This window comes from Lampris incognitus, chromosome 4 (assembly GCF_029633865.1).
Source record: "Lampris incognitus isolate fLamInc1 chromosome 4, fLamInc1.hap2, whole genome shotgun sequence".
Taxonomy (NCBI): Eukaryota; Metazoa; Chordata; class Actinopteri; order Lampriformes; family Lampridae; genus Lampris; species Lampris incognitus.
The window spans coordinates 47,626,442-47,644,490 of NC_079214.1; the positions used below are offsets into that span (position 1 = coordinate 47,626,442).

The 18,049-nt window shown below is 45.1% G+C and overlaps 1 protein-coding gene across 2 annotated transcripts in view; it reads right to left on the reverse strand.

Annotated features, from left to right (window-relative positions):
- The window catches only part of iqgap1 (IQ motif containing GTPase activating protein 1), a 63,595-nt gene that overhangs the window by 3,018 nt on the left and 42,528 nt on the right, over positions 1-18,049 (reverse strand). For both annotated transcript variants that reach the window (XM_056279235.1, XM_056279234.1), the window contains 11 exons: positions 17,414-17,554; positions 16,741-16,825; positions 15,240-15,472; positions 14,566-14,698; positions 14,182-14,284; positions 12,598-12,733; positions 12,375-12,462; positions 10,278-10,487; positions 9,159-9,325; positions 8,270-8,392; positions 533-641 (listed from right to left, as the gene is read on the reverse strand). In XM_056279235.1, coding sequence (XP_056135210.1) covers positions 533-641; positions 8,270-8,392; positions 9,159-9,325; positions 10,278-10,487; positions 12,375-12,462; positions 12,598-12,733; positions 14,182-14,284; positions 14,566-14,698; positions 15,240-15,472; positions 16,741-16,825; positions 17,414-17,554 — 1,528 coding nt within the window. The remainder of the gene's footprint in view (positions 1-532; positions 642-8,269; positions 8,393-9,158; positions 9,326-10,277; positions 10,488-12,374; positions 12,463-12,597; positions 12,734-14,181; positions 14,285-14,565; positions 14,699-15,239; positions 15,473-16,740; positions 16,826-17,413; positions 17,555-18,049) is intronic.

Sequence of the window (18,049 nt, forward strand, 5' to 3'; positions counted from 1 at the left end):
GTCTTATAAGGTTAACACCTTTCTGGTTACAATCTCATCACCCGAGACATGCATGGAGGGTGCCAGTATTCTTGCTGAAGCAAGCACATTAATTATCAGAATCACTGTTGTAGCTAACCATCGTCCTGGTTCCAGGACAGTGGAGTGCACTGTTGAGCCTTTTAGATGTAGTGTGGGCCAAACTCAATGAGATATTGATAAACTAAGGTGCCAACTTGAAAACCCCAACGATATGTCTGCAAACCCTCTAACAGCTGGTTTAGGTAGTTTAGCAAGCTATGCTGCCTGTGAGATGGACCACTGGATTCATGACAGCATTGTGCTGTAAAGTAACTAATAAATACCTAGTACACTGGGCCAGGACATGGAATAATACAGGTGCATTAGCATGTCGTGTGAATTGGTTTTACATAAGTGTGAAAGGTCACTCTGGAGTATGGCACCATACTGTGTATTGGTAAATACATAGATTCAGTTTAAATTTACAATTTGGTGTGGAGAGCAGAGATTAGTTCTTGAAAAAATGCAATACCTGATATTCTAATTGTAATGTCTCCAAGTGTACACCCATGACCTTGGCCTTCACATCAAATACTCCGACGGTCTCTGATGGCGAGATCTCAAAGATAACATTCTTGAACCTGATGAGAAAGAACAGAAAAGAAAAGTGAGGGCATTAAACGCATAAAATTGATTTTCCCATCAGAAATGAGAAGACTTGATTAATTACAGTAGTGCTAAAAGTCTCGTGGTCAATTAACTTACAATCTACAGTCTTTAACTGTCCTCAGTACCACAGTACAAATATATACCCCCACATCAGTGAGATAATACAATATTTACAGAGAGATAAACCTGACATCTGATGGCTGACGGTTCAATCTGGATGAAACTCAACAGGTCTAGAGGGCCCTGGTAGAAATCGCACTATGCAGCACAGTTCTCATAGAGAACACTACTACAGATACCAGGGAATAGATAAGCCTAGATAGATGTGTGGATAACAATGGTAATGGTTAACCACACTTATTGCTATACATTATTGCTTTCTCCGTATACTATTTACAGCTTGTACAGTGTTTGTAATGGTCTTTTTCTCACCACTTTTGCTGTGTTTTGTCATTTTAGTACTGTTTATAACAATAATAATAAACTTACATTTATATAGCACGTTTCAAGACACCCAAAGCGCTTCACATTGAATGGGGTAACTCAGTTCGACCACCACCAATGTGTAGCACCCACCTGGGTGATGCGTGGCAGCCACTTTGCGCCAGAACACTCACCACACATCAGCTTGAGGTGGAAAGGGAGGAATGATTGTGTTACTTTCTATGGGGTGGTTGGATTTGAGTTGTGTTTAGTCAGAGATTTTTGTTTAGTTTAAGTACAAACTTGTGAAAGTTATTTCATTTACATGTAGTTAAATTGTAACATTGTTTGAATTGTTAGTTACATAAGTGAATCTGAGTATTGATAATAATAATGAGATTTATTCCAGTTCCGATTGTATGTGATTTCTGTGTGATTGATAAGGACTTTTATTGCGAAATTCTATTGGCGAGAAATGCGTGCATCCGGGGTCTCAGTTAGGGAGCTGCTGTGATTGGCTGATTTACGTTCTGGGGGTGACGTCAAGAAAGTTAATACAGCTTCAGAGCGGGGACTCTTTAATATGACGGGACGAGGACGGACTGGTGAGTGATTGCAAGAGTGAGTGAGTTATATTGTGTGTTAGCTTTGAGTTGAGGGTACTTGAATGATGTATGTTTGTATTTTGTGTGTTTTCTTTTTCAAGGTTCGTAACCTGTTGGTTAAAAATAAAGAAATTTTCAACCATTGAGTGACGTCCTGTTCATCCTCGCCTCAGCTGCGGGGCTTGTTTGAGACCGAGCTAATATCTGCCATTGGACGGGCAGAAAGAAGCTATGAAAGCACTGAAGGAGTCAGCCTGAAAGGAGTAACCTACAGCAACGGTAAGGAGCAAAACGCACTCTTGGAAGGTCTCATTGCCAAGGCAGAAAATCTGCTGGCTGTCTGGGAAGAGTGGATCCCTGAAGGTGTTACGCGCGACATGAGTAAGCGGCTTCAGGTGCCGGAGGACAAGAGAAACGAGCTCTGGATCAGGTGGTTGGCAGAATTCGGCAGGGCCAGGAAAAAGGAGGCCGATGAGATCGCCAAGACTGAGAAGAGAGCCGCTGAGGCCAGGCTAAAGGCTGCCGAAGTTAGCGCCGAGTCTGAGGAGAGGGCTGCGGAGGCCAGGAAAAAGGCTGCTGAAGCTCAGCAAAGGATGGCAGGAGCTGCCGAAGAAGAGCGTGCTGAGCTAGCTAAGGCTCAGCGGAAAGCATGGGAGGAAGCACATAGCGCCAGTATGGCAAGCCTGGGAGCGGGAGGCGCGCAAGCAGCAGCCAAACCGAGAGTGCGCCTCCAACCAACAAGACTACCGACGTTCAGCGGTTGCATGAGAGACTTCCACCGATGGCGAAGAGACTGGGAAAGTCTGCAGAGGCAGGGAGATCCGTCAGAATCACCGGAAGTGAAAAAATTCCAGCTCCTAGACAGCATGGAAGAAAAAAATCGCCAAAGAACTCAGACTTTCGAGCTACGATACTGCAGGAGAAATGTTCAGGGTCCTGGAGAACCGGTTTGGGAACAAGACTACCATCGTGATTCAGATAATCAGGGAGTTGGAGAAGTTTCCACCGGTGAAAGGAAACCAACCAAGAAAGACAATTGATCTGATTCAAGCTGTGGAGAAGGCCCTGACCTATCTGACGGATCTCAGAAATACTGATGCCATAAAGAATCCGCTGGCAATGGAAACTATAGAAAGTAAACTACCTGACAGTGTGAAGATGGACTGGCTCAAATTCAAAACCAAACCCGAGAACGGTGTCACCGCTGATGGTCACTTTAATGCTCTCTTAAAGTTCCTAAAGGAGCAAGAAGCAGTTTTAGAAAGGCTGGAGCAGTTAAGAGTGTCAGAAGAGCCTGAGAAATCGAGCAAACCGGAAAGGAGGGCGTTCACAAGGGCCACAGGAAGGAATTTGGCAAAAGAGGAGTGCAGCGTGTGTGGAGATGAGAAACACAGAGGCAGGATCTTCTTCTGCGAGAAGTTCAAAGGGCTCAGCCTAGCCGAAAAGAAAGACGTCATCGAAAGGAATGGAGCCTGCAGGAGATGCTTGGCATCCCATGGTGCGGATGGAAAATGTAGTAACAGGTTCCTCTGCAAGAAGAAGTGCTGCCAGAAAAGAGACGGCTCAGACCACCACTACCGCTTGTACTCCGTGGAAGGAGGGCACAAAAGTGATGAGAAAAAGAGGGAAGAGCAAGAAAGGGGAAAGAGAGACACAAAGGCAGGAAGGCTCTCAAAAGAACAAGAGAAGGCCCTAGCTGATGTCTCCCCTGAAGTAGCGGAAAAGGGTAATAAGGGCATTTACCAACAAGACAACAGCGTCAATGAGAGCGAGCACAAACGGTGATGGTCTCCTTGAAGAAAGGGGTTTGACAGAGCATCCAGTGCTTATGATGATCATGGAGGTCACAACCAATGGAGGACAAACTATTGGGACCCTGATGGACCTTGCGTCTGACACTAATTTCATTAACCACCAAGCCGCCAACAGACTCCGACTGAAAGGAGAGAAGGTAATGCTGGTCGTGCATGGAGTTGGTGGAATAAGAGTCCAGACAAAAAGGTACTTGCTCAAAGTCAGAATGTGGACTTCAGAGAATGAGTGGAGTCCCCACCAGATCGTCTGTTATGGACTGGACGAGATCGCACAAGCAGACCATGTCGTTAGCCCGCGGCAGCTCAAGAAGTTCTTCCCGGAGGTCAAGACAGAGGAACTGGTCAGGCCAAAGAAAATCGAACTCTTAATCAGCCACCGAGAGGGTAGGCTTGCTCCGCAGCGGATGAAGACAGTGGGAGACCTGGTGTTGTGGGACGGCCCACTGGGCAAGACTGTGGGGGGAGCGCACCCTGATCTGTTCGAAGAGGTGAAGGTATCCATTCACAACTCAAAGACACATTTTGCACGCTCAATGAGAGCAAAAGTGATCAAGGTCGAAGAGATTTCCAGAGAGCCAAATAGCTCCAGAGAGGAAACGCTGGGCCTGGAGCAAGAGAGTGGTGAGGAGATCAGGAACATGGCCACAACCAGCAAGGAAGTTCTTGAGTGGTGGAAATGGGACAGCATCGGAGCTGCCTGTGAGCCGAAGTGCGGAGGATGCCGGTGCGGGAAATGCCAGCCAGGGGGGAAGGAAATGACTCTAGCTGAAGGGAAGGAACAAGAAAAGATCAAGGAAGGCCTGACCTATGTGGCTACTGACGACCACAGTGACTCGCCGCACTGGAACGGGGGATACCCCTGGACTGAAGACCCGGCTTCACTTCCAAATAACAGGAAAGTGGTGGAAGCGACATTCTTGAGAACCGAAAAGCGCCTCATGAAGGACCCATTGTGGAGAGCTGCTTACGTAGCCCAAGTACACGAGATGGTGGAAAGAGGAGCAGCCATTGAGTTAAAGAAGGACACAATCAACAGTTGGAGAGGGCCAGTTTGGTACGTAAGTCACCTAATCGCACCGAACCCTCACTCTGTCACCACGCCAGTGCGGCTCGTCTGGAACAGTAGCCAAGAGTTCAAAGGGACGAGCATGAACAACATCCTGCTGAAGGGTCCGGATGTGCTAAACCCAATCCGGGCGGTTCTGCTCAGGTTCAGAGCAGGAAAGCATGCGGCCATAGGAGACATCAAGAAGATGTACAATTCTGTGTGGCTGAACGAAAGAGAGGTTCACCTTCATCAGTTCCTCTGGAGGGACTCACTCGAGGAAGAGATCAGAGACTTCACTATCACTCGGGTCAATATTGGAGACAGGCCAGCGGGATGCATAGCGCAGTTGGCCATGAGGGAAACCGCGAGACTGCCCAGGTTCTCTCACATGAGCGACGAGAGAAGAGTGCTTGAAGAGGAAAGCTATGTGGACGACATCTTCACGTCCCACAATGACCCAGGGAAGCTGGACAAGATCACAAGAGGAGTGGAGGAGATACTCTGGGCCGGAGGCTTCTCGCTCAAACCGTGGGTTCGGTCCGGTCAAAGTGGGAGGTGCGAGGGTAGTCAGGTTGGGCAAGCTGTTAAAAGCCCAAGTCTAGAGTCCGGAACCCTGGTGTTGCCCAACCAGCTAGGGCAGAAAGACAACAAGGCTCTTGGTGTCGGATACTACGTGGACAGCGACAGACTCTTCCTGATGGTTTCAATCAACTTCTCCAAAAGAAAGCAGAAGATGAGGACGGGGGTCGACCTCTCAGAGAAGGAGATCAAGGAGAAAACGCTAAACCCTCAGACCAGACGGGAGCTCCTAAGCCAGGTAGCAGGGCTCTACGACCCTGTTGGTGTAGCTACCCCGGCCAAAGAGAGAGGGGCCATCTTGGTAAGGAGAGCCTTCCAGGAGACTGGGGGAGGAGACTCCAAGAAAGACACGTGGGACAGTCCCCTTCTGACAGACCTCTGGGCAGATGCCATCAAGCTTTTTGAAGAGTATGTGCGGCTTCGTCAAATCAGTTTCGAAAGGAGCCTTACTCTTCCTGGATGGAGGGGGAGGCCGTGGGGCATCACGTTTTCAGATGGGAGTGATGACGCTTCCGGAGCTGTTCTGTACCTGAGGTGGGAGACGTCTACAGAGGCGGACATCCGCCTTGTTGAGTCAAAGGCCAAGCTGGCACCCCTTGACTAGAAGGGCGACGTGGTCAAAGCAGAGTTCTGCGGCGCCGTCTTCGCTGCCAGGCTGAGAGGGTTCTGGGAGAGGCAGGCTCGACTTGAGGTGGAGAGATGGTTCCACTTCGTAGACAGCCAGACTATCCTGGGAGCTATCCAGAGGGAGAGTTACGGGTATCAAACGTTATTCGGGAACAGGGTCGGGGAGTTTCAGAAGGCTGGGCCAGTAGCTGACTGGTGGTGGATCTCAGGAGATCTGAACGTCGCCGACCTTATCACCCGAGGAGGTCCTCTAGAAGACCTGGGTGAGGGCTCCATTTGGCAAAAGGGTCCTGAGTTCCAAGTGAGGCCAGTAGAAGAGTGTCCCATGAAGTCCGCGGCGGAGGTGGCGGCCAGCACCAGAGAGGCTGTGAGTAAGCTCCAGCGGAGGGCATTCACAGTGGCTTTCACTAGAGCCCAGTGGAAGAAGACGGCAAATCCTGTCCAGGGGCGTCTGGATGGGACTGACGAGGCTCCTGTGCACACGGTGAAGGAGGAAGAGTCGACCTCCGCTGAGATTGAAAACAAGGAGAGGCTCTGGGGCGTGGCTATCGTTGATCTGGTTGAGCCTGAAAAGTTCAGCAGCTTGGCCAAGCTCTGTGGGGTGATCGGTTGGGTTCGCCGAGCTGTTAAGAGACGGATGATTCGCGGGAGAGCCATGGAGAGAGCAGAGTGGGAGGCTAAGCACTCGAGGGGGAAGGTGGGCAAGCCAGTTATCGATGTGGGGGAGGTCAGAGCTGCCTTTTGGGACCTATGCTTGGCAGCCCAAGAGGGGGTAGCTTTCCCTGAGTCTACATTGAACAGGCTTGTAGTCGTCAGAGAAGAGATGTCAGGACTACTGTTGTGCTATGGAAGGGTCCAGACCACAGGAGAGACAGGAGTGCCGCTGGTTTCGTATGGAGCATGGATAAGCACCCTGCTGGCAGCGAGCGACCCTGTGATGCTGGCCGTGCCTCTTCGGGGGGACCTGGCTCCGGGGTCGTTAAAGACTTAAAGAAGAAATTAAAGAGCACCAAAGAGAAAGCGGTGATTATTAGTGTGGTCTCCTTAGGTCTAGAGTTCAGTAGACCAAGTGGGAGGTGTGTTACTTTCTATGGGGTGGTTGGATTTGAGTTGTGTTTAGTCAGAGATTTTTGTTTAGTTTAAGTACAAACTTGTGAAAGTTATTTCGTTTACATGTAGTTAAATTGTAACATTGTTTGAATTGTTAGTTACATAAGTGAATCTGAGTATTGATAATAATAATGAGATTTATTCCAGTTCCGATTGTATGTGATTTCTGTGTGCTTGATAAGGACTTTTATTGCGAAATTCTATTGGCGAGAAATGCGTGCATCCGGGGTCTCAGTTAGAGAGTTGCTGTGATTGGCTGATTTACGTTCTGGGGGTGACGTCAAGAAAGTTAATACAGCTTCAGAGCGGGGACTCTTTAGTATGACGGGACGAGGACGGACTGGTGAGTGATTGCAAGAGTGAGTGAGTTATATTGTGTGTTAGCTTTGAGTTGAGGGTACTTGAATGATGTATGTTTGTATTTTGTGTGTTTTCTTTTTCAAGGTTCGTAACCTGTTGGTTAAAAATAAAGAAATTTTCGACCATTGAGTGACGTCCTGTTCATCCTCGCCTCAGCTGCGGGGCTCGTTTGAGAGTTAGCAGCACAATGATTGAGTCAATTACATGGGGGGATGATTAGATGACCAGATGGAGAGAGCCAGGTTGGGAATTTTGCCAGGACACCGGGGAACCCCTCACTCTTTGTGATAAGTGCCATGGGATTCTTTAATGACCACAGTGAGTCAGGACCTCGGTTTAAGGTCTCATCCGAAGGACGGCATCTCCTACAGCACAGTGTCCCCATCACTGCACTGGGGCATTGATATTTGTTGTTTTTATTAGGACCGGGGGAAGACTGCCCCCTACTGGCCCACCAAAACCACTTCCGGCAACGACTCAGTTTTCCCGGGGGGTCTCCCATCCAAGTACTAGCCAAGCCCATACCTGCTTAGCTTCTGTCATTTGGCAGAGCCAGGGTACATGTTGGTATGGCTGCCGGCCAAATGTGTCTGCATTTATGTCTGCATGCTGCCACACACTTCAGTTCCCTTGTGGAAATTATTAAAGTTTATCATAAATATATCTGTTCTTAGTCCCAGGGGCAGCTAACTTGGCATATTTTCAACTGCAAGTATACCCATGGCTGCAGGGCATGGGACTGATGCTTACCAGTATATTAACCCAGTATATTTTTATTGAACAGTGGAGCCTGTTCTCTGTGAGCAGGTGCACACAGACTCTATTCTGTGACAGAAGTAAAGGTCTTCAGGGTGGTGAACAGAAGCCCTGACAGACCAAAGCTACAACTTATTGGCATACGAGTTGCCAAACATAGCCTATATATTATGTTAAAGGGGAATCTCACTGATAGTTTTGTGTAGATAGCTCATTTCATTGTAATTTTGTACAAAATGTTGCTATGTAAATGAAGTCTGATTGATTGCTACACTCACTGGTTGGTCTGCAGGTCCTCTATTTCGATCAGCACACCCTTCTCATGGAGTCGGGCAGCCGTGTATTTCTGTGACACCTGCTTACTCTTCTTGGCCTTGTTGTCACCTGGTTTCTTTGACAACCTGAGGGGAGAGAAAGATGATGCAGTCACACACACCAAACACTCAATCGGGGTGGTGGAAATGGTAGTCCCATCAATTCCAAATTGGAGAATACACATCTACCTTAGGGACATCTATGGTATTACTAACTAACTGTTGATGTTCAAGAACTCCAAATTCCAGACATTAATTCAAGATTTAAAAGATTTGCTAGTGCTGTTATGTCTGTACCTTCCCCACCACCAAACAAGTCGCCACTACCTGCCTTTTTCCATCAGCATTTGGCTGCTATGGGGAAGATGTAAAACGGTAGGTGCCAAATATATTTTTCTGGGAAAGTCCTATGTGCCATTAACCATTAAAATGAGAATCTACACACATGTTCATGATATGGGCATTTGTGGATTAGCTGTTGTTTTCAATACACCAGCAATATAAAGTATTAAAAAGACATTTGTTTTAATGTAAATTTTCAAGATTGTAGCTGTAATCTGATAATCATCTAGAGAAAGTTGACTGAGCAAATTGTTTGTTTTTCCAGTCAGATTCATTCAAACCTGACCAACAAAACCCACAGCCTGCAGTCCCTCTGGAGCTCTTGAGAATTATATTACAGGAGATGGCTCCACCTGCTCCACAACCATCAACACCATCTCTTGTGTAAATGATATGTCTTAAACCAAGTCAGTTATATTGGAGGGATTTTAAATTACAGAAATAAAGAAGTCTGTTTAGAGAGATCCACAAGTTAGAAGCATGATGTATTCTCAGACTAAAATCCACGTACTTGCCCTTGCTGGCCAGGTTGTCCATGCATGTCTTGATGTACTGATTGTAGTAATCAATCTGCACATTATAAAAGTTGGTCTTGGAGTTGAGAGCAGAGTTGGTCTGCTGCAGCTTCACCAGCTCTGCTTTCCTGCGCTGACGATACCGTCGCTGATTTCTGATGTCCTGCAAGGCAAATGCACACACACACACACACACACACACACACACACACACACACACACACACACACACATTTTGATAAATGGTTCAATGTGAGATATTCTGCTTTCTTGCTGCATGATAATTGATATGTATTTACAGGGCTTGTTGAATGGTACTGAATGAATCAAATGACTCACACCACCCCTCACTCCCAAAAAACATCGAAACTGGGAAAACTGAGCTTTTTGAGTTTGAGTTGTGTTGTTTTTTTGTCTCATCCCACAAATACCTGATTCGCAGTCCTTTGTGAACCATGAAGCGATTGCAGAAAACTGATGTCTAAAAAGGCGTTTGGATATGATGCCAGCAAACACTGTGTATTCCATACCATTTTGTTTGAATTAGTTTTCTCTTGCTTTTCTTGATTTGTCATGTTTTTTTTTCCCCCTCCCTTTTTTTCTTCCCAATTGCATCTGCATCTACCCCACTCTTCCGAGCCATCCCAGTCGTTGCTCCACCCCCTCTGCCAACCCGGGGAGGGTTGCAGACTACCACATGCCTCCTCCGATACATGTGGAATCGCCAGCTGCTTCTTTTCACCTGACAGTGAGGCATTTCGCCAGGGGGACATAGCACGTGGGAGGATCACGCTATACCCCCCAGTTCCCCTCCCCCCTGAACAGGTGCCCCGACCGACCAGAGGAGGCGCTAGTGCAGCGACCAGGACACATACCCACATCCGGCTTCCCTCCCACAGACACAGCCAATTGTGTCTGCAGAGACGCCCGACCAAGCCAGAGGTAACACGGGGAACCAAAGATCCATGTGTTGATAGGCAACGGAATAGACCACTACGCTACCCGGATGTCTGATTTGTCATGGTTAACAAAGCTGAACAACAGAGGTCATGATTCAGGTAGAATTACATATAGCTCCTTTGAAACAAAGTGGACATTTATTGATAATATTTTACCTTTGCTATGTCATTGATGAGGTCTTGGTAGCGGTTCTCAGGCTGGACCTTTCCCAGCTCTGCTAGTCTCTGCAGGTTACTGAGGATCTTGTCTTTCTTCCCCTGCAGTGTCAGACTGTCATCCACCACAGGTTTAGACTGCTTCATCTTCTCTGGAGTCTTAGCATCCCGGATCGCCCTCCTCTGCATCGCACGCTGATACTCTACTTCCTGTCTCCCAAAAAATGTGGTGGTTTGTAGCATTTTGGGTTATAATAGAGTTCATCAGAAATATTGTCCTTTTTTAGGATACACTAAAGTATTTAAGCCATTTCTTATTTACATTTCAGGCAACTCATCCTATAATTGTGAGTTCTGGCAGCCAAGGAATGAGTCACCAAGTTCAGATTATAGAGAGTTGTTTGAGAGAGAGTTTGTACATACTGGGAATTCGACTTGGTGGGATTCTCATCAGATTATAGAGAGTTGTTTGAGAGAGAGTTTGTACATACTGGGAATTCGACTTGGTGGGATTCTCATCAAAGACACAAATACATGAATACGACATTTCAAAGTAGAAAAAAACTATGAACAAATAACTATGAAAATAACATGAAAGGCCTTCAAGACCTCTTCTTAACTCGCACATGTTATACAGAAACGCGAAGTGAATTAACCTAATTATGCAGATGATTCACAACTGTACATATCCCTGCCTCCTGATGATCTAGGTCCCATTCATTCCCTAACTCAGTGTACTGATGATATTAAACTATGGATGTCAGAGAGCGTTCTACAATTGAACCAAGACAAGACAGAAATACTAATTTTTGGTGCAAAGACTCAGAGACAGAGAATTGCAGCTCATCTCGGCTGTCTGTCTCTCCAGTGCAAAAGCGAAACTAGAAATCTGGGTGCAATCATAGACGGCGATCTAAATTTTAAGAGCCATATTAATCATCTCACAAGATCAGCCTTCTGCCATCTTAAAAACATTTCAAAACTAAGGGGCTTTCTATCGAAATCCGACTGTGAGAAATTAATCCATGCATTTGTAGACAGGACTACTGTAATGGTCTATTCACCAGCCTCCCAAATCAGATGTGTCCTCAGCTACAGTTAATTCAAAATGCGGCAGCATGTGTTCCCACTGGAACTAAAAATTATGAACACATTGCACCTGTTCTTAGATCTCTGCATTGGCTCCGCATCAAAACTAGAATACATTTTAAAATTCTGCCCCTTGTATACAAAGCTCTAAATGGCCTTGCACTTCACTATATAAAAGACATGCTAATCAGCTCTGTGCACAGCTGTAGTCCACTGACTTCCGGTTTCTACTGCAGTGGTCATACCAGTTTGCTGTTTGTTGGTGTGTGCTATCAACAATGGCATATTTTTCGCGATGCCTGCAAGATTTACCATGGATAAATGTCAACGACATGCACAGAATTGTCAACAAACTTTCACCTGCAGCAAATGGGTGAAAAGTTTCAAGTTGTACATATCAATTTGATATGTACAGGTATCGCAAAAAATATGCTACTGTCAATAGCACAAGCCAACAAAACAGGAAACTGGTATGACCGCTGCAGCAGAAACTGGAAGTCAGTGGACTACATTTATGCACAGAGTGGATTAGATATAAACCAGCAAGAACTCTCAGGTCCAAAGGCAGTGGTCTTTTAACCATTCTTTGTACTAACTCTAAGGCAGGGGAAGCTGCCTTTTGTATTTACGCCCCAAGTAGATGGAACATCCTGCCTGAGGACCTGAGAGAGGCCCCCACACTAGACACTTTTATAAGCAGGTTAAAAACCTTACTTTTCACAACAGCCTACAGCTAAGTTCTTAGTGTGTGTGTGTGTGTGTGTGTGTGTGTGTGTGTGTGTGTGTGTGTGTGTGTGTGTGTGTGTGTTTTGTATATTCTGCTCCAATTCCTGTATAGCTGCACTAACAACTGTTGATGTGCATTTATTTTCTACATTTGCGCCTTTATGAGTTTTTCAATAGTATTTTAACTTTATGTAAAGCACATTGTGTTGCCTATGTATGAAATGTGCTATATAAAAAAGGTTTGTTGTTGTTAATTCCTCCACCACTACCAGCAGCACCAACCTGCTCTGGGCTTGCCATAGACTCCAGGATCTCAGTCAGGGTCTCACCAGGCTGGAACCGGATCACATCCACTATTAGCCTTTTGGTGCTGAAAAGAGGCACATGTAGGAGAGGAAGGAGGATATCGATGTAACTGCTTGATTTGTACATGTAATTCTTGAGTTCTGTGAACAAATTATTGTTTTATGTTCTGTTTAAAGATGACAGGGGCTCCTTTATTTACTTGAGCAGGAGGGTCCGGGCATCCATTTCAGCATTGGCTTCACCAGGGACATCAAATTTGTTGGTGAGCGTGAGGGACACCTCCGTCTTCCCCATTTGCTCCTTGTTGGGATCATCAGGGGGGAGGGGATTTTCACCTGAGAGAGAGAGAGAGAGAGAGAGAGAGAGAGAGAAAATTCACTTAAAGCCATTTTGTCCTGCCAAAGGATGAACTCATACCATGTAAGTGATCTATATCCAATATTGCTCTCTGCATCCACTTTTAGTTTCAAGTCTTCAAAGTTTTAGTGATTGTCAACAAAGTCTGCATACAAGGCTTTCGACTGGTGTGATGTTCACCTACTAAACAGAGGGGACATAATGCGACCCTCTTAAGTAGAATTGAGTGTCAGAGAATACACAAAGGGATCCATCCTGATCCTCAAATAATTCCAATCAGAGGTGTCAGTAGTTATCTTTTATGCAGAATGTGACGATGTAAATAAGAAAAGCTAAATGGAAACACCAAAATATCAAAATAACTCGAATATCACGAAAAAGTTTTATGCTTGCTGGTAGAGGAGTTACCTCACCAACAAAAAGATTGCGCAATAAATAATGATGGAAACAGGATTTTTCTTATTCTTCTGATGGAAAGTTATTCTTTTTCAATCATTCTCTATGTTTTTTCATTTGAATGTTTTGATGATTTCATCTTCGGGACAGCTCTAGGTGGATGGTTTGCAGACAAAGCAAGAGAGGCAAGATTGAGGTGGCTTGGACATGTGTGGAGGAGAGATGCTGGATATATTGGGAGAAGTATGCTGAATATAGAGCTTCTAGGGAAGAGGAAAAGAGGAAGGTCAAAGAGGAGGTTTATGGATGTAGTGAGAGAGGACATGCAGGTGGCTGGTGTGACAGAGGAAGATGCAGAGGACAGGAAGAGATGGAAATGGATGAAAGTAGTAATAGATCTTCAACAAAGAATGTTTACAATCACTTGAAACCAGCCCATGAAAATACAATCGATTTTTTTTTGTGTGTATTCCCCCCCCTTTTTTTTTCTCCCCACTCTTCCGAGCTGTCTTGATCTCTGCTCCACCTCTTCTGCCGATCTGGGGAGGGCTGCAGACTACCACATATCTCCTCCGATACATGTGGAGTTGCCAGCCACTTCTTTTCACCTGACAGTGATGAGTTTCATCAGGGAGACGTAGGGTATGGGAGGATCACGCTTTCCCCCCAGTTCCCCCTTCCCCCTGAACAGGCGCCCTGACTGACCAGAGGAGGCGCGAGTACAGCAACCAGGACATATACCCACTTCTGGCTCCCCACCCGCAGACACGGCTAATTGTGTCTGTAGGGACACCCGACCAAGCCGTAGGTAACACGCGGATTCGAACCGGTGATTGCCGTGTTGGTAGGCAATGGAACAGACTGCCACACCACGCGGACGTCCGTTCATTTGATTTATAATTACATTCTTTTTCATTGATACAAAAATTCTGCTTAAAATTCACTCATCCTATGAATGGAAACAAGATTAGTTTTGGTTTGAATGCAAAATCACTGACAAAATAGCCTCTCTGTGCTGCACTCCACTTACCGATGAGGGCCTCCACAGTGGGCACTTCTCCTAGATCCTCAAGTAATTCATGGATGGGGTCATTGTGCTCTGGTGCTATGGCATCCTGATGGTCCAATAGCAACTAATAGGGGAACAACAGGCAGGACCATTGGTCTTAGAAGCGTAAAACTTCAAATATAAATACATCCCGAATTGAACAATTTCTCCCTGGAGAAATATGTTCCAGAAAAGCAAATGCAGTAAAAAACAAACAAACAAATACTCTTTTCACATCTACATAGATGCAGAATAGGAAACGGCAAAAATAACTTTGTTGTCATGTGGTCTTGTGCGTATTTGCATGAATTTGTATGTGTGTGCCAATGTGTGTAAGCAGAAGGCTAGGACACAATCCAAACTTACTGTGTGAGTGTTGATGATCTCTCCTATGGAAATGTAGATTACAGGTTTTGTGAGTGTGACCAGGTCAGAGTACTGGTCCACGTTAAATTTGTCTTCCAGAGAGGGAACATCGCATGCTGCAAGAAAGAAACGCCTGAAAAGGAAGAAAAGCATGAATGAGATGGGGTGAAGAAAAAGACTAAGAAAGGAAAATATGATATGGCAAACTAAAGGGGACAAACACTAGAGAAAGTGAGGTATGTATATAACCTTGTCCCGAGCTTCTGGATGCTAAAATATGGTAAACTTGAGGGAGAAAAGAAGTGTGCACACATGGCACTAACCCCTGCAAAACATTATAGACTAAATTAGATTAACTTCCAGCTACATTACACCAGCTATTGGCCTCCTCTTGGTAAAAAGACATTAACACTAACATCAACTTATATCAGAATTTCTGGATCATTGATTTTTAACTCAGGTCCTTAGGATCCCACAGTACTTCTGTTTTTGTTTTTTTTCTGTTGGTAAATCATTACATTCATCTGTTCTGTCAGGTATTCCAACCTTCTAATAAGGGAATTTTTCGACCTGGCACAACAGGTGAGCTGGAGACGGGAGTTGAAAACCACTTGGTGAGAAGACAAGCACCACCATGCTAAAAAAGAAAAACAGGGTGAGAGAAAGAGTCAGACCTGAACTTCTGATAGGAGGTGCTGAGGTATTCATTGATGGGGTTGAGGTGGGCGTTATCTCCCAGGAACATCTTGTTGGAGGCGGCGTGCTGTAGCATCTTGGCAATGGAGCCCAGGTTTCGTCGCTGGTCCATGGTCAGTTGACCTCCAGCCGACAGCTCAATGATATCAAAGGCATCCGGCGCCACGATGGCAGGGTTCATATAACGGTAATACAAGAGGTTGCCCACAATCTGTAAAGTTTTATAGTAAATTAATTATTTTAAATGGCTGGTCATACTCATGTGCTGAAGCAAATTTACATTATGATCCATTTTTTAACAAGCCCTCCATTAACATAAAATACGCAAATATGTATAAAAAGTAGCATTAAAGGTAAATAATGAGTAAGTTTGCACAAAAACAGCAACATGTAAGACTAATAAGTAATCCACTCAAACTGTTGATGAATTTAAGGAGGTGATGGGAAAAGCTAAATGAGTGGTCAATTCATCCATCCATCCATCCATCCATCTATCCATTATCCAAGCCGCTTATCCCAATTGGGGTCACGGGGATGCTGGAGCCTATCCCAGCAGTCAATGGGTGGCAGGCGGGGAGACACCCTGGACAGGCCGCCAGGCCATCACAGGGCCGACACATTCACACCTAGGGACAATTTAGTGTGGCTGATTTACCCGACCTACATGTCTTTGGACTGCGGGAGGAAACCAGAGCACCCAGAAGAAACCCACGTAGACACGGGGAAAACATACAAACTCCACACAGAGGATGACCTGGGATGACCCCCAAGGTTGGACAACCCTGGGGTTTGAACCCAGGACCTTCTTGCTGTGAGGCGACCGTGCTAACCACTGCGCCACCGTGCCGTCCTGGTCAATTCATTAGGCAGTATAATTACCAAAAACAACAGAAATGTTTATCAGGGTTAAAACTATCCACTAAGTTTAGCCTACAAACCATTACAAGGACAAAATCTTAAATTTCTAAGGCTCATCCGTTTAGTTATACAATAAACTTGCATTGTATAGGGGCTGCTAATTTTTGCCATTATCAAAAAGGGCTATCGATAACCTCTGTTTCGGAAATTTCCCAAAACTTTAACTGTGTGAATAGATGAGCCATGACTTACACTGGCTGACATTCCTAGTGAGAATTACTGAGAAGTGAATGAATCAGGTTTCGGTAAGAAGGTGTGGGGAAAAAAAGGAGATGAGCCCAGAAAGAGTCATGGCTCACCTTGTCAGCAGGCAGAGAGAAGGACACCCCCAACAAAGAGGCTGGAGCTAGACAGCGCAGGCACAGAGTCAAGAATAGAGCAAGGGAAGAGGAAGAAAGAAGAAAAACACATGAATAAGAAAGAAGAGAGGCAGGGCAAGATATGGAAAAAAAGTGGAAAATTCTTTCATTGGACAGAACAGGAGAGAGGAGCACTGCTGGGTAGAGAAACAGTGGAGCACAGTAGAATATACACCGATGTCTGACTGATGAAAAGACGAACCTTTAGCAGCTCATCCTCTGTAGCGTCTGGGAACTTCTCATGGAGAGTGTCATTCAGTACCTTTGCAATGAAACGCATTCCATACCTGATGTACACAAAGTGTTACATGGATAGACGGAATGAATGAAAGAAAAAGAAAGTGAGTTGCTTTTTTTGGAGTGTGTGTTTTTCTGTGTATGTGTACATACACACACACACACACACACACACACATATATATATGTATATATATATATAAAGGGTCAAGTCAAGTCAATATTATTAGTATAGCCCAATATCACAAATTACAAATTTGCCTCAGTGGGCTTTACAGCAACACAACATCCTGTCCTTAGACCCTCTCATCAGATAAGGAACTCCCCTCTAAAAAAAAAAAAAAACCTTTAACAGGGAGAAAAAACAGGAAGAAACCTCAGGGAGAGCAACAGAGGCGGGATCTCTCTCCCAAGACGGACAACGTGCAATGGATGTTGTGTTTACACAATTTACACAATACAACTTGAAACAGGATAAACAGAATTATAATGGACTTAAAAAACGTATGAAGAATATGTTGTGCAGGATGCCAAACAGTGTCCAGATGCCACCGGAACAGTCCAGGACCCAAACCACGCGTTCAGGACCCAAGCCATGCGCAAGGGTGTGTGTGTGTGTGTGTGTGTATGTTTCTTACGGAATCTTATCCACCGAAACAACAATGGCGGACAGAAACTTGTCTGTGACTGTCCGCATGTCCTTGATGGATGCTTCCAGTCTGGTTCTGACCTCCTCATGGGACATGGCCTGCTCTGGGGTCACGTCATAAGGCAGCTTACTGTCAGGGACAATCGAGGAAAATCAGTTAAAAAGAAGATACATTTTAAATGTATTCAAGTTTTATTGACACCAAAGTAAGTTTACACACACTTGGTGTTTTGCCTGGGTGGAATGTTCAATTTGACCACAAAAGGACACGAGCGAAGAATATCTGAGATTATGTAACAAGAAGTATCTACCAATCTAAGACTTTTAAAATACATCAATATAAGTATAGATCTCATGTTTTTAGAGAAGGTGGAGTTATTTTGACATGAAAACTTTCAAATGAATATTATCTCTAGCAAAATGTATGTGTGTTCTGTCTTTACATAGATAGCACATGAAAGAAAGACCTGGCAGTTACAAAATAAGTAACATTTACACATAGTGGCACTCTACTGTGCATTGAAAAGAGAGCAATAAAAGGGAAAGTAGGTGAAAAACAGCAGAAAAGAGGAAGATAATGGCAGGGAAAGGGCAGTGTTGTCAGTCTCAGCTGGTGTCACCAGAC